Genomic DNA, 13184 nt, shown 5'->3' with positions numbered 1-13184 from the left:
AAAAGCAGACGTTTAAAGTCCTCGACAGCCTCTGTTGTCCCATTTAGCCACATGTCCTTTTTCAAGACATGTAACAGTGAGTGGGGTAATATTGATGTATTTTATGTTGTAGAATAAAACGTGAAAGTGTCTTGAGCTTGTGTTCACACCACAGACCTTATTTTAGCCATTTAACCAAAATCCCATTCACAAAACCCATTGACTTCGGGACGATGGAACCGAAGTGCTAAAATGCTAACTCGTTTCCACGTTTTGGCCTACAAAGTGAGCTCATACCTGCACCACTCTATTTCCTATCAGTTTTGGAGATAAAACCCTGTGGTACATGTTCCTTTATGCAAAGGGACCTGTGGCTCTCACAGAAAAGTTTTGGATGACTTGAAGGGGGAGTCCCTTCATTTTGTGGGGACAATATAAAATTTAACCAGTATTATGACTGCTAACACTTAATAACAGCCTAATTGTCAAAGTTTCCCTCGTAACCATGTCAGTAGATTAGTTGCATGCCTGCTGTTTGTCATAATTCATGAATATAGGAGTAGTGAAACTTTTATTTTAGTTTTATTTTAGTTTTTTTTTTTTTTTCTCCATTGAATCATTTAAAAAAAACTGATTCATCTATTTGTCAACATTTTGCGTGGTTTGATACGTTTTTCAACTAAATGTAGTAATAAACAGCAATGTCCTCCTATTTGAGCTTCACATTCACCCGTTCTCATTTCTAACCTAAACCTTTTTATGGGATTCTGTTTTTGTTTCGTGTTACCGTGCGTGCTATTGAAAGTTCAGTCTGGTGCAGGATGTCATAATGGCTCGGGTTGTGTTACTCAACTGAAATTTCCTTTCAGATTAGGAGAGAAAACCCAGTGATATATGTTCCTTTATGCAAAGGGACCCGTGGTGCTCACGGAAAAGTTTTGGATGACTTGAAGGGGAAGTCCGAATAGCTGCTCTCTGCTGTAGGAGATTAGATAAGCAGTGTTTGGGTGGGATTTGTTTACAGAGATCTCTCTGACTGGACGCTGAGCAGGAGGGGAGGAAAAAAACCCAGTGAGCCACGTCTTCTCATTCTCGTTCACAGAAGCTGCTGTTAATGCAAGGCTTTAATGTTGTTTCGCTCCTGGCAGGCACGTGTGGATCATCTGCATCAGCTACGTGTTCATATTCGACTCTCTGCGGGCGGTTGACTGCATGCCAGAGAGAGTCTGACGTCCTCGCCCCTTTTGTGAGCAACCCAAGACGTTGAAACCCAGGGGTTACGCTTTTACGATCAGCTGGGGGTGGATTTCTGAAACTCCCACACCCTCTCGCACTCTGCCTGTTTGCGGTGAGAGACTGTTGACAGCGGTTTTGACACAGCTGATCTCCCTAATCTCACGTCCCCTGACACGTTTCACTGCCTTTCTGTTTTTTTTGAACATCCCCCGACTGAAATCCCACCCCGATCGGCGCTCTCTCTAGACGACGTGCCGTAAGCTTGTTTTCTGAACAGCTGCAGAGCTCCGTTGGCCTTCAGAGAGGTTATTGTGTGGTCAGGGCTCTCTGTCCCAGTAGCTGCTTTAGACTGTGGTCGCTCCAGGCTTTCCGGCTGCAGCTTGAACCAGATGACTCGGACCCCCCTCCTTCCCACCGCATTGACCTCACAGGAAATAACTGAGCTGGAGAGGGGTTCAAATTTAGCACGGCTTTGCTTGACGAACACTGACTTACTGGTTTCTACTGACTCAGAAAATTGTCCTTTTTTAGCATGTGGCCAACATCAGCACTGTTGGTAAATTCCATGTTTTAGTCTTTCTTTTGGTCTTTAAAACATGATCCTTGTGGAATCAGTTTGCACGGCAGAGAACAGCGGACGGATTGATGCACAACACCTCCTTTTAAAAACACTTTTGGTGAATTTGACACAATGGTGAAAATTCTCATGGTGCTATTGTTTTCATCTTGGTATCCTTTTTTAATGTGATATTTTGGTTGTAACCTTGTTTTTGTCTTAAAGAATCTGATTTGCTTACCCAGTAATATTTTTGGATTTAGTAAAAAAAAAAAAAAAAACATTCAAATGTTTGGAGTCACCAAGGCTGCATTTTATTTGATAAAAAAAAAAAATACAGTAAAAACATAATGTTGTGAAATTATTTCAATTTAAAATAACGGTTTTCTATTTTAATATATGAAATGCAATCTATTATTGTGCATTACTCCAGTCTTCAGTGTCACATGATCCTTCAGAAATTATTCAACATTATGTTGGAAATATTAAAGTTTTTTTGTCAGGCACTAATTTGCAGACTCTCTTTAGGCTAGCAGTTGCAGGGTCCACTTGTTTAAGCAGCAATGGAGGCAAAACAGATCCGAGAGAAATTTCAAACAGGACAATTTAAAAGAAAATAAAAGGCAGGAAGGAAAAGTACAGTGTGGGATCGTTTTAGTTATGTAGTCAACCAGGAAGAATCAAGTTCTGGGTATGTGATATGGAACAGTGTTCTTTTATGTGATATGGAAAAGGCATTTATCATTATTGTCGTGTTTCCAGGGATGTTTGTATTTAATGAAATGACATGTCGCCATCTCAATTTACTCAACTCCTGTTACCAAATATTTGTATGTGGTAGTTGTGTGAAATTAACAAAGATTGAGAATAACATTACATTATTTGTTGGTTTGTTTTTAGTCCACACTGTTCTTGGCTGCGGTTCAAAAATGGAGCTTTGCTCTGAGATTACCACTATGAAATCTAATCTTACTCCAGGGGAAAGAGCTTGAACATTTGAAGTCTGGCCTGGACTCATGCAAACATAAGACGGGTGCAAAAGCATCCTCTAAATAGTCTTAACAGTAACTCTCTTTGTTTGAGTTGGGAAGTCCAGACCTGCTCTGTTATGTCGTCAGTCTTTTTGACCTGATTTCTGTAACTTCCCCTGATTCTTTCAACTGAAATGCGACTTCCTGCTGACTGTGGGCTGCTGGGAATTTTTTTTTTAAAGATCTGCAAAACCACATTGATATAACTAAGTAGTCTTAAAACCTTGAAATTATTTTGGAACATAACCCAATTGCGATATAATTTGGCAGTATAAAATACTACCATGTTAGCGTTTAGGGCAGGGGTCGGCAACAGGCCCGCCAGCAATAAAATCTGCCACGCGCCCGCAGCCAGTTTATTTTGATAGCGGCTGGTTCTGAAATAGATCTCTCATGACAGCAACGGTTATTCACAATCACTTCATTTTTAGTGAATTTGCCTTCAAAATAAAAGTACGAAAGCGTTTTTGCAGCAATGTTTTATTTTGAGGTGAATTGAGAGCTTTTCATTTGAAAAGTTCTGACAGACATTTAAAAGAGTCTGTGGATCGCTTCGTTGCAGATAAGACACATCGGCTTTGCATTTACAAAACTAGGTAGGATGAACGCATAGTTGTTTCCATTCTTCTTTGTATGCCCTATTTTTGCTGGCAACTTTCCTCTTTAGACTCTTTTCATAGTGCCATTTTCCCTCCCCAGCTATCTTAAATGTTAACATCACTCTCTGCATATGACGTAATAGCGTACCTCCAGCACGCAAACAATAAAAAACAAAGCAATTTAGTACGTGAGGATGACAAGGAATAATTCTGAGTGTAAAAGTAGGCTACGTCAAATAATTATGACAATAAGTTAGGCTCCATTGTGCAACAAGCAAATTAAAATAATACACTATTATTCAATTTTATGCAAAACCCGGACACCCCCACACAAATGTTGCTTTTTGTTAATGACTGTCCTAATACAGGATTTAACATGAGTAACAGCTCACTACCAGTTACAAAAGACACTGTAACAGTCTGTCGCAGGCTATTCTAGTTGCATTTTTCATCAATTCATTTCTTAAATTATCCTTTGACTAGTGGCAAAAAAATTTTTTTGGCCTGATGCCAAACTTACTTGCCGGCCCCTGGTTTAGGGTCTGTTAGCTGGTCTAATACCCTCTCGTCCTTCAATGACCCTTGCTATTGGATTTCTCCCCTGTGTAGTGAGCGTGTGGTATTATCAGGTTTAACTTATGTTAGGCCCTGGATTTCGTCACTTTTCCCATCACTATGCTGGAGGTTTATTAGGATTTAGGCCATAAGATCTTGTGCAGAATATAGAGCACTCTATTTGTTGTCACAGAGCCAAACAAACTCATGTTTGTACTGTCAGCTAAGCAATGCCATTACCAGGGCAAAAAATAGCCTCTCGTGCTTGAAACTGTAGTTATTCTGTTGAAACAACAGCTGTCTGTAGAGTTGTATTCAACAACTGTATTCTTATTTTGTGCCATAAGACCATAATGGCATGGCATGGGTAATTTCATATTATATAATGATGTAGATGGTTTATGCTGGACTTTTTATGAAAAATGGCTTATATTTACATTTATGCATTTGGCAGACGCTTTTATTCAAAAAGCGACTTGGGTTTTATTTTTAAGGTACACATTTACATTCTTATCAGTTCTTGCTTTCCCTGGGAATCGAACCCATGAGCTTAGGTTCTGTTGGGAACGCCAACGCTCTACTGTTTGAGCTACAGGAAAGCCGTATGCAAGCCCACATGGATGTGCAGGCTGATTTATAAATGTTTGTTTGTTTGTTTGTTTGTTTGTTTAATAGTTTGCCCAGTTTAGTAGCTTAAAGCATAATCAATAAGAGTTTAGTACTCTTAGCTCCATTTACCACAGTTTATTATGTTTAAACCCATTCTGCAAATTTCTTTTTTATAACCAGTGGAGAAAATATGAAGGAAAAACTCTGTGTACTCTGTCTAGGCAGCCTATATTAAATGATTTATTATTAATAATATTTATTTATATTTGTAAATAAAAATAACTTTTATTATTATTATTATTATTATTATTGGTATTAGGCTATTACTTAAATATTTTTATAGCAAAACATAACTGCAGATTCTGCCTGGGCTTAGCTATACTATTAAATTAGTTTAATTATTTATTATAATATATAATTCATTAGATATTATTATTATTATTATTATTATTATTATTATTATTATTATTAAATGTTATCATGCTTATTGATTGGATATTCCAGGAACACACAAGTTACTTAAGCTTATTGGATTTTTCTTTCAACTGCAAACAATTGAATGTAGCTTCAGACTTAACAAGATTATCTGGCCGAACGTTTTTTCCTCTACTCTTGCATATGAATAACTTAAAGCAGTCCAGTCCATTGACAGCTGGCCAAATATATCTAGCGTTGCAGTGTGTTTGTTTCACGCTGTGATTCCTTTTTTATAATGCACCATATAATGCGTTTGCAAATAATGGGTTGTGCAGCTTAAAATGAATCACAGCATGTGCTTCTGCAACACCATTGACTATGAAGACTGAGCTGGTTAAGAATGGCGTAAATGTACAGGCAATAATGGAAACCTTAACTGTAACTTAATTTCAAAGTTTCGAATTTAAAAAGGTAGTCTCACATTGCCAAGCCACCGGTGAATTATTCACAGCGGCTTTTGTTACCGCATAAGTAGTGTCCTGTTGGTAGCTACAGTCGCTTACTAGTGACCTAGCATGACGTGTTCCTGTATCAATAGATGTGGCAAAAGTTACTGTTTTAACTGTGCCCCTTTAACTTTAGGTGCTACACGCTTGATCTAGGAGCAACAGGCTTGAACAAACAGCAAAGCTTGTTACCAACTGGTATGAGGAGTTTGCTCTGTAGTTGAATATTAATGAAGACCAGGGTTAATTGTGTCATCAGACTCCTCGACTCTGTCATCATCCAGTTTAGGTGTTTAGATCCGTCCTCATCTGTCGCTAGGCAGCCAGCACTTTCCCTCCGGTTGTCACGGTAGCAGATGTGTATGGGCCTGTTGACGTCAAAACCCCGATCCAACAGCAGACTCTCGCTGCATCAGAACAGGAGCCCTGCGTCATTAGACTCAAGATTATATCAATATGGACACAAAACATGACTCTTGAGCTTTAAAGAGCACAAGACGTGACTTGCATAGATGTCACAAACCAAAACTACTGAGTCTGTGTCATTGCATAACGTCAAATGTTACGTTTAACATTTAAATGTGTATAAATCATCTTGACATTATCATAATGATTTGCATGATTTAAATTGTAGCATTTTGCTCATCCAAACAAATGCATCTTTATCCTTCTCTGGAGCTTTTGTAATTGCGTGTCCCACTATTTTCAATCAACAGCCTGTTGTCAAGGTAACAACTCCTTTAATTCTTATTATTTTCTGATAATGTGTTCCAGGGCTCCGGAGATCATCCTGGGCTTACCCTTCTGTGAGGCCATAGACATGTGGTCACTTGGCTGCGTCATCGCTGAGCTCTTCCTGGGCTGGCCACTTTATCCTGGAGCACTGGAGTATGACCAGGTAAGATAAGGCCGTGATCTCGGATAATGACCCACTTTGTTGCTTTGGGGCCATGCTAATGTGTGGTAGAGTATGACATCATTCGCTTTTATCCTCAGTGTAAGTCTTTGTGATAACTTTTCTTCACAAAAAAGAAAATAATTAGCAGCAGGGTTGTGCAAAACTAAACATACAGGGTGCAAGTATAATGCAACGGGGTCTAGTTGTCTCCTGACATGTTTTTAAAAGCTAGACTATTTTAACTTGAATTCAATGTCGTAACAGTCGTGTTGCAAAACTCAAACTGTGAAACCAGTTTGAGCATGCTAGATAGAGACTAACCCATAGTGGATTTTGGAAAAATGAGTTTATCTAGATTTCCCCCCCCCCTAGGAACTGCCACCAAAAACAACTTTAATTTAAGTAAATGTAATTTTAATAGGGTAAGCCCAGGATGATCTCAAAGATATATATATATATATTTTTCATTTTAGAGATCATCCTGGGCTTACCCTATTATAATAAATTCAAATTAAATATTTTTTATTTTAAGAAATCATCCTGAGCTTACCTTAATAAAATAAAAAATATTTAATGAAATATTTTGAATTAATCATCCTGAGAATGTAGTATTCAAATCCATTCTGCAGAATTCCTGCAATGTCTACAGATTTTGTCATGGACACATAACCTGAAAGATGATTTGCACACATTCAAATGTGTGAGCACATTTATGGTCACCATGGACCAGTGCTGCCGATAAACCAGTTGTCGGAGGTGGTGTAAATGTCACATATGACAGTAGCAAAACTAGCCGGCTATGTCAGAGTAAGCTGGACTGGGTTTGCTGACCACAAACCCTCGGGCCGCCTGTCAGTGCCAGCAATGGGTCCAGTTCCACTCCACACAGCAGAATGTATTTATAACCAAAAGCCCCACTCGCACACACACCCTCTCCCTCTGCACTATCAGCAGGTTCTCACTTCAGCGCGCTCTCTGTGTTTGTGCAGCGCTTTGGCAACCCGATCATGTCACTATAACACCCCTAAGATGCCATAAACACTGCTTGTTTAACACAGCGGTGTTGAGCCTCAGCGCTTGTAAAAGGAGAGGTGGCGTCATAGTCGAGAGAGGAAGAGACTAAGAGGAATGAGAGCGAGCAGCCAAAGAGGGCTTTGTGGTGGCTTGTGCTTTCACTGGTAGAGGCCCACTATGACACAGTCTTTCTGAGAAGCAACAGATGCACGCTTGAAGGCGAACGTCAGAAGAGTTCACTGACCAGTAATACTCGGTTTCCCAAGGCAACAAGAACAATGGTGTTGTTACACAGAGACTCATGCATTGGTGGGGTTGGGCTGCTCCTGCTTTCCCTAAAAAGACAGCGCTATGGTTAACCAAACACCGTTAATTCCTTTGTGATGTTATTTGCGTTATGAAGTCATCGCTCGTTACCGTCATAGATTTATAAAAGCGTGCTTTGGCAAACAAATCTAGGTAGTTAAAAGGGAGTGATGTGGCATAATGTTTAAAGATGAAAACCAAAGAGACTATTACTGCAAACCTTAGTCTAGTCAGACAACTTATTTAAAACTATTCAAATGAAAAACAAGGCTGCCTTAAGGTCATTGGTCATGTCTGGAAATGCATTTTCAGTGCTTTGTTGACTGAATGACCAATACCGAGGGCAATATTTTCCCCTGTAATTGATTTTCACAATCACTTTAATTTTTTTCTAACTGTTAACACACACTGTGTTGTCTGTTTATTTTAAATACTTCAATTTCTATTAATTATTTGAAACAAATTCTCTGCATGAACAATTCAATTAAATATTGTAAGTGAATGCATAACATCCACATTACAGTAAGTAGCTGTTAATGATGCACAAGATACACTACCTTTCAAAAGTTTGGGGTTGTTAGATCTTTTTCTTTTATGTTTTTGAAATAAGTCTCTAATGCTCACCAAGGCTGCATTTATTGATTAAAAACACAGTAAAACGGTAGCATTGGGAAATAATATTTGAATTAAAAATAAATATTTTCTATTTTAATATATTTTAAAATGTAATTTATTCCTGTGATGGCAAAGCAGAACTTTCTGCATCATTACGCCACTCTTCAGTGTCACATGATTATTCAGAAATCATTCTGATTTGCTGCTCAAACTTTTCTTATTGGCAATTTTGAAAACGTTATGCTGCTTAATTTTTGTTGAAACCTTTTCAGGGTTCTTCGATCATTAGAAAGTTCAAAAGGCTGAATGAAAACTTAAGAAACATTAAACTAATACTAAACATGTACCTTACGCCTAGAATTCATTTAAATGTATCAAATATTAGATAGCAAAATATCAGTGAAATGCACTATATGGGGCTTTTCACACTCGCATTGTAAATTTAAGCATTTTTGTCACATTCAGGATATTATTTTATCACCTCCAGTGGCATTTACTATGACCCATGGTTCATTTCTGACCCTGTTGTCATTCACTTCCAATTAAACTTTCCGTTTCCCTCAAGTTGCTTGATGGGAACCGTCCATGTACTATTCTGTAGGTGCCAGGTGGTGTACTATAAATTAATCAGGATTAAAAGAGTCAACCAAATGGTAAAGAACACATTTGGCTTGCATGAAGTTTGTGCGGTGTGAGAGGTTTGACATCTGTTGTGGGCAGAAAGAGTGGCCAGCATCTTGACTTGGCATCTTAATAAAGCCCTGAGGACCAGCAGACCCCATACTGTGCTCTGTATTGAGAGTTAAACACTGAGCTCGCCGAGCTTAGCCTTCATGAAGCTGATGAAACTGAGAGCTTGAAATAACAACTGAAGAAGTTATTTGCTTTATATTTGTCTCTTTTGTTGTGCATATCAGAGCTGGTTTTGCTGGTTCTTGTCGATTGATATCGCCCTGTGCTTTGTAACTTCTTGAAACGCTTTTTTTTTTTTTTTCTCATCCTGAACATGCACAATCATGGGTGATATCTAAAATATTTGTTTCTTCTGAATAAATTTGAGCCATATTTATCTTTCGTAAGCACTAGGGTTGTGATACAAATATACTTGTCAAGACAAAATACCATTCTGAATGGTTCATTGGTATTTTGGCACACAATTCCCCTGCTGCATACCACTCATAGGGACCTGCCTATTCCTGACCAGCCTTATCTTGAATTACTTCCTCTTGGAATAGTGGAAAAGTACCATCATCTTGTCACGCTTTGTAAATCAAAGGATTTATGTCATGAGGGATTTTCAGATGGATTTAGCTTGTTTTATCAGAAATCCACTAATATTGAAAACATCTCTGCAGATTCGTTACATCTCTCAAACTCAAGGGTTGCCAGGTGAGCAGCTTCTGAATGTGGGGACGAAGACGGCCAGATTCTTCTGCAAGGAGTCCGATTCACCGTACGCCACCTGGAGAATGAAGGCAAGGGTCCATTTGTCATCCACTTAACCAGACATTGCTGTCACAAACAGCATATCTCTCTGGATTGAGTTACTGTCTGCTCCGCATAAAGTTTTGATGTGAATTTCTTATGTAATGACTTCAAACACATTTCCTGTTTCTGCAGACGACTGAAGAACATGAGACCGAAACAGGACTGAAGTCCAAGGAGGCGAGGAAGTACATTTTTAGCTGTCTGGATGACATTGGACATGTAAGACCTCATTAATCTTGCTTAGCTTTAAAATGGAGTTTTTGCTTGCATATGAAGTCAAGAAAAGTGTCGAGAACTTGGAATTATTGTTATTGATTTATAATTGTTATTGATATTAACAATAATTATTACTATGATTAATACTGTTTGTAATGATAATTTTTACCAATAATAACCAACAGTAATTAGTTCTAATAATTATATAAAATAATAATAGTTAATACATAATTATATAATATTTGTATTGTAATATATAATATTGCATATAATAATAATTAATAATATTAGTTTTGTTAATAATAATATTTATTTTATTAATCGCATAATAACAGCAATAAAAAATATTATTGTATGTGGTAGAAGTAATGATAATAATTGTTTTTATTGTTTTAATGTATTTAAGTATTTGTATTTTATTTGTATTTTTTTTTTCTTAATTTATTAGGTGAATCTTGTGCTTAACATGGAGGGTTGTGACCAGTTGGCGGAGAAAGCTGACAGGAGAGAATTCGTGGACCTGCTGAAGATGATGCTGATGATTGATGCCGATCAGAGAATCGCCCCTTCAGATGCACTTACTCACCCTTTTGTCACTATGCAGCACCTGATGGATTTCCCCCATTGCAACCAGTATGTCCAGACATTTTTAATGGCAATTTCATTGATTGTTGTATAATTTGTGTGTTAATCTCGAGAAATCGTTTGCGTGTCTCCAACAGTGTCCAGTCCTGTTTCCACATCATGGATGTGTGTCACTCAAGAAGCATTTACGATACTCTCAACCGCAACAAAGCACCCCCACTCATGAAGCCTGTGACTCTTCCAAGTGCTCCAAATATCACTGTCGCCTTCAACAAAATGCCATCTGTCCACTCTCAGGTAAAACAGCATGCTCTGAAAAGTTCTCAGGGTTTAAGTGCAAGCAAGAAGACAACGACAGATTATTTCTGAGATTAATCTATTTACCTTTCCATTTAGACTCTGCCGCCGTCTGCTCCACCTGTGGTGCATCCTGGAATTCCCATCCAGACAGGAAGTTCCCAGTTTGGGTGTAACGACTCCTTTCAGCAGGCGCTCATTCTATGCCCTCCTGCTCTTCAAGGTACTGGAATATCACATTCTAGTGGGATGCACATAATAATTTGAACTAGGGATGCAGGAGGGCACTTTTAATCTTTAAAAAATGTATTTAAAAAAAAAAGGTCAAGGTTTTGCAGTGCTTGATTGTAGGGCACAACAATTTGGGCAAAAGTGTTGTGATTTATACATCAATATGACTATAAAATGATGAATTATAATTGTACTCTAAAATAAAATGACTATTGTTATTATTACTACTACTAAATTAAAATATTACGCAAAATAAGAAATATTACCATTATTTAGTAATAAGAAATATTACAAATATTTCACTGTAGAATAAAAATAAATATAATTTAATAACAATAATGATAAATAATAGTTTTACAGTACAACTATAAAAATGTCAATTTTTAAATTTATGGCTGTCTTTTAATTTTTTCATTTTAAAACCATCAGGATTTTATTTTGGCAGAAACCACATGGAGACGTTAATTTGGTTGTTTGACTCTACAGGAATCCCTTCAAACCCAAATCAGCCAGGAGGATATTCGGTTAGAATGGAGAACACTCTTCCTCTGGTGACCCAAGCCCCAGCTATTCAGCCCTTACCCATGAGACCAGGAGTTATAGCACAAGTAAGTGCCTATTTCACAAGATACTGTGGAAAAATAATGGAAATCAGCCAAGGGTTGTTATCCATCTTGACGTACCAGTTTCGATATTTAACACGAAGCAAGATACATTACAAAGGTTCAGCATTGTCCTTTCTTGACCTTTCAGCAGCCGTGGTCCAACAGAACTCCACAGATCCTAGTGCCAGCTTGGCAGCAGGTCCCACCACCTGCTACGAGCTTGGCATCCGATACTGTCGTTGGACCGCAGAGGAGAGGAGACTGGGGGTAAGATCATCAAGAAGGAGCTGCCCCTTAAATATCATGTGCTGACATAACCTCTTGAGCATTTCGGTGACCGTTGTTTTCTTTGTTAAAGGAAAGTGCGGCCACACAGCAGCCATTACAATTCGGTGATGACCCAGGCTATTGTTCCCAGCCAAATGGCTGTGTCAGCCCATCAGCCTATAAACATTGGCATCGCTCATGTGGTCTGGCCTCAGCCTGCATCTAACAAGAGGAACAAACCCAGCCAGAACAGGTGAGCAAAAGCCTACAGTCATTGGCAGGGTCTCAAAAGTGAGATGCCTTGGCCTCTATTCAAAACTTATGATACTCTTTTTAGAGTTTAATTCGGTTTTGATTCAATGGATCCTTTTCACAGACTGTGACGCACTTCTGCAGCTATTAACATTATTTTATTTATTCATTTTACAGTGGACTATTAGTAATATTACTATAGTGACTTCTGCTTCTGACAACCCCAGAAAGGTGAAAAGGATCCATAACATTTAGCCGAAAGGCAGACTTGAGATAAATATATTAATTCTTGTTGCTTTTTAGGAGTATGAATGTCTCGCACTACACGGACACACATCCCTCAGTGTGTCCATCACCAAAGATGGCGAACAGGATGGCGAGTGCGGAGCAACAGCAGAGTTCTCCTGACAGAGCAGTGCAGGCCCAAGTGAAGCAGGAACCGGACCAGGTGGAGGAAGAGGGATGCTATAAGGCAGCAGTGGCCAATCAGCAACGAGAGTCTATCATCATCAGAGAGTCGCCCAGTCCGGTGGTTAGCGTTATTAGTATAAGCAGCAGCACAGATGAAGAGGAACAAGCACAGAGGTGCTCTCTTAATAAGTGAGTTTAACCCTCAATATGCACTTACGTTTACAAATCAACATACATCACCGTCCAAAAGTCAAGTTTAATCAATTTAATGCATCCATGCTAAATAAAACAATTAAATTCTTTCCAACAGAAAAGTAGTGTATATTCAGTATTCAGGCCAGGGTGGTGTGACTTATTTTACTTGCAAATAGATTAACCAATCATAACATAAGTAATTTGCATATAGAACTCTTAAAACCGCATAAGCAAGTACACCCGTTTTAATGCAGTGAGAGGTTATGTAAAGCTAATTTATGACTGTTTTGGTGTAAAACATCTTGACTGACATTGT

At 38.4% G+C, this 13184-nt stretch overlaps 1 protein-coding gene across 2 annotated transcripts in view; it reads left to right on the top strand.

Annotated features, from left to right (window-relative positions):
• hipk3a (homeodomain interacting protein kinase 3a) overlaps positions 1-13184 on the top strand; it is a 32873-nt gene that overhangs the window by 14649 nt on the left and 5040 nt on the right. Inside the window, exons 3-12 of one of the 2 annotated variants that reach the window (XM_079860101.1) lie at positions 6263-6386; positions 9677-9796; positions 9942-10028; positions 10474-10658; positions 10748-10907; positions 11007-11130; positions 11625-11746; positions 11895-12010; positions 12102-12263; positions 12566-12862. In XM_079860101.1, the coding sequence (XP_079716227.1) occupies positions 6263-6386; positions 9677-9796; positions 9942-10028; positions 10474-10658; positions 10748-10907; positions 11007-11130; positions 11625-11746; positions 11895-12010; positions 12102-12263; positions 12566-12862 (1497 nt within the window). Of the gene's footprint in view, positions 1-6262; positions 6387-9676; positions 9797-9941; positions 10029-10473; positions 10659-10747; positions 10908-11006; positions 11131-11624; positions 11747-11891; positions 12011-12101; positions 12264-12565; positions 12863-13184 lie in introns of both variants that reach the window. The other variant, XM_079860100.1, reaches the window with a different exon arrangement.

The sequence above is a fragment of the Squalius cephalus genome (genome assembly GCF_949319135.1).
Source record: "Squalius cephalus genome assembly, chromosome: 23".
NCBI lineage: Eukaryota > Metazoa > Chordata > Actinopteri > Cypriniformes > Leuciscidae > Squalius > Squalius cephalus.
This window is presented reverse-complemented; position numbering and strand designations above follow the sequence as displayed.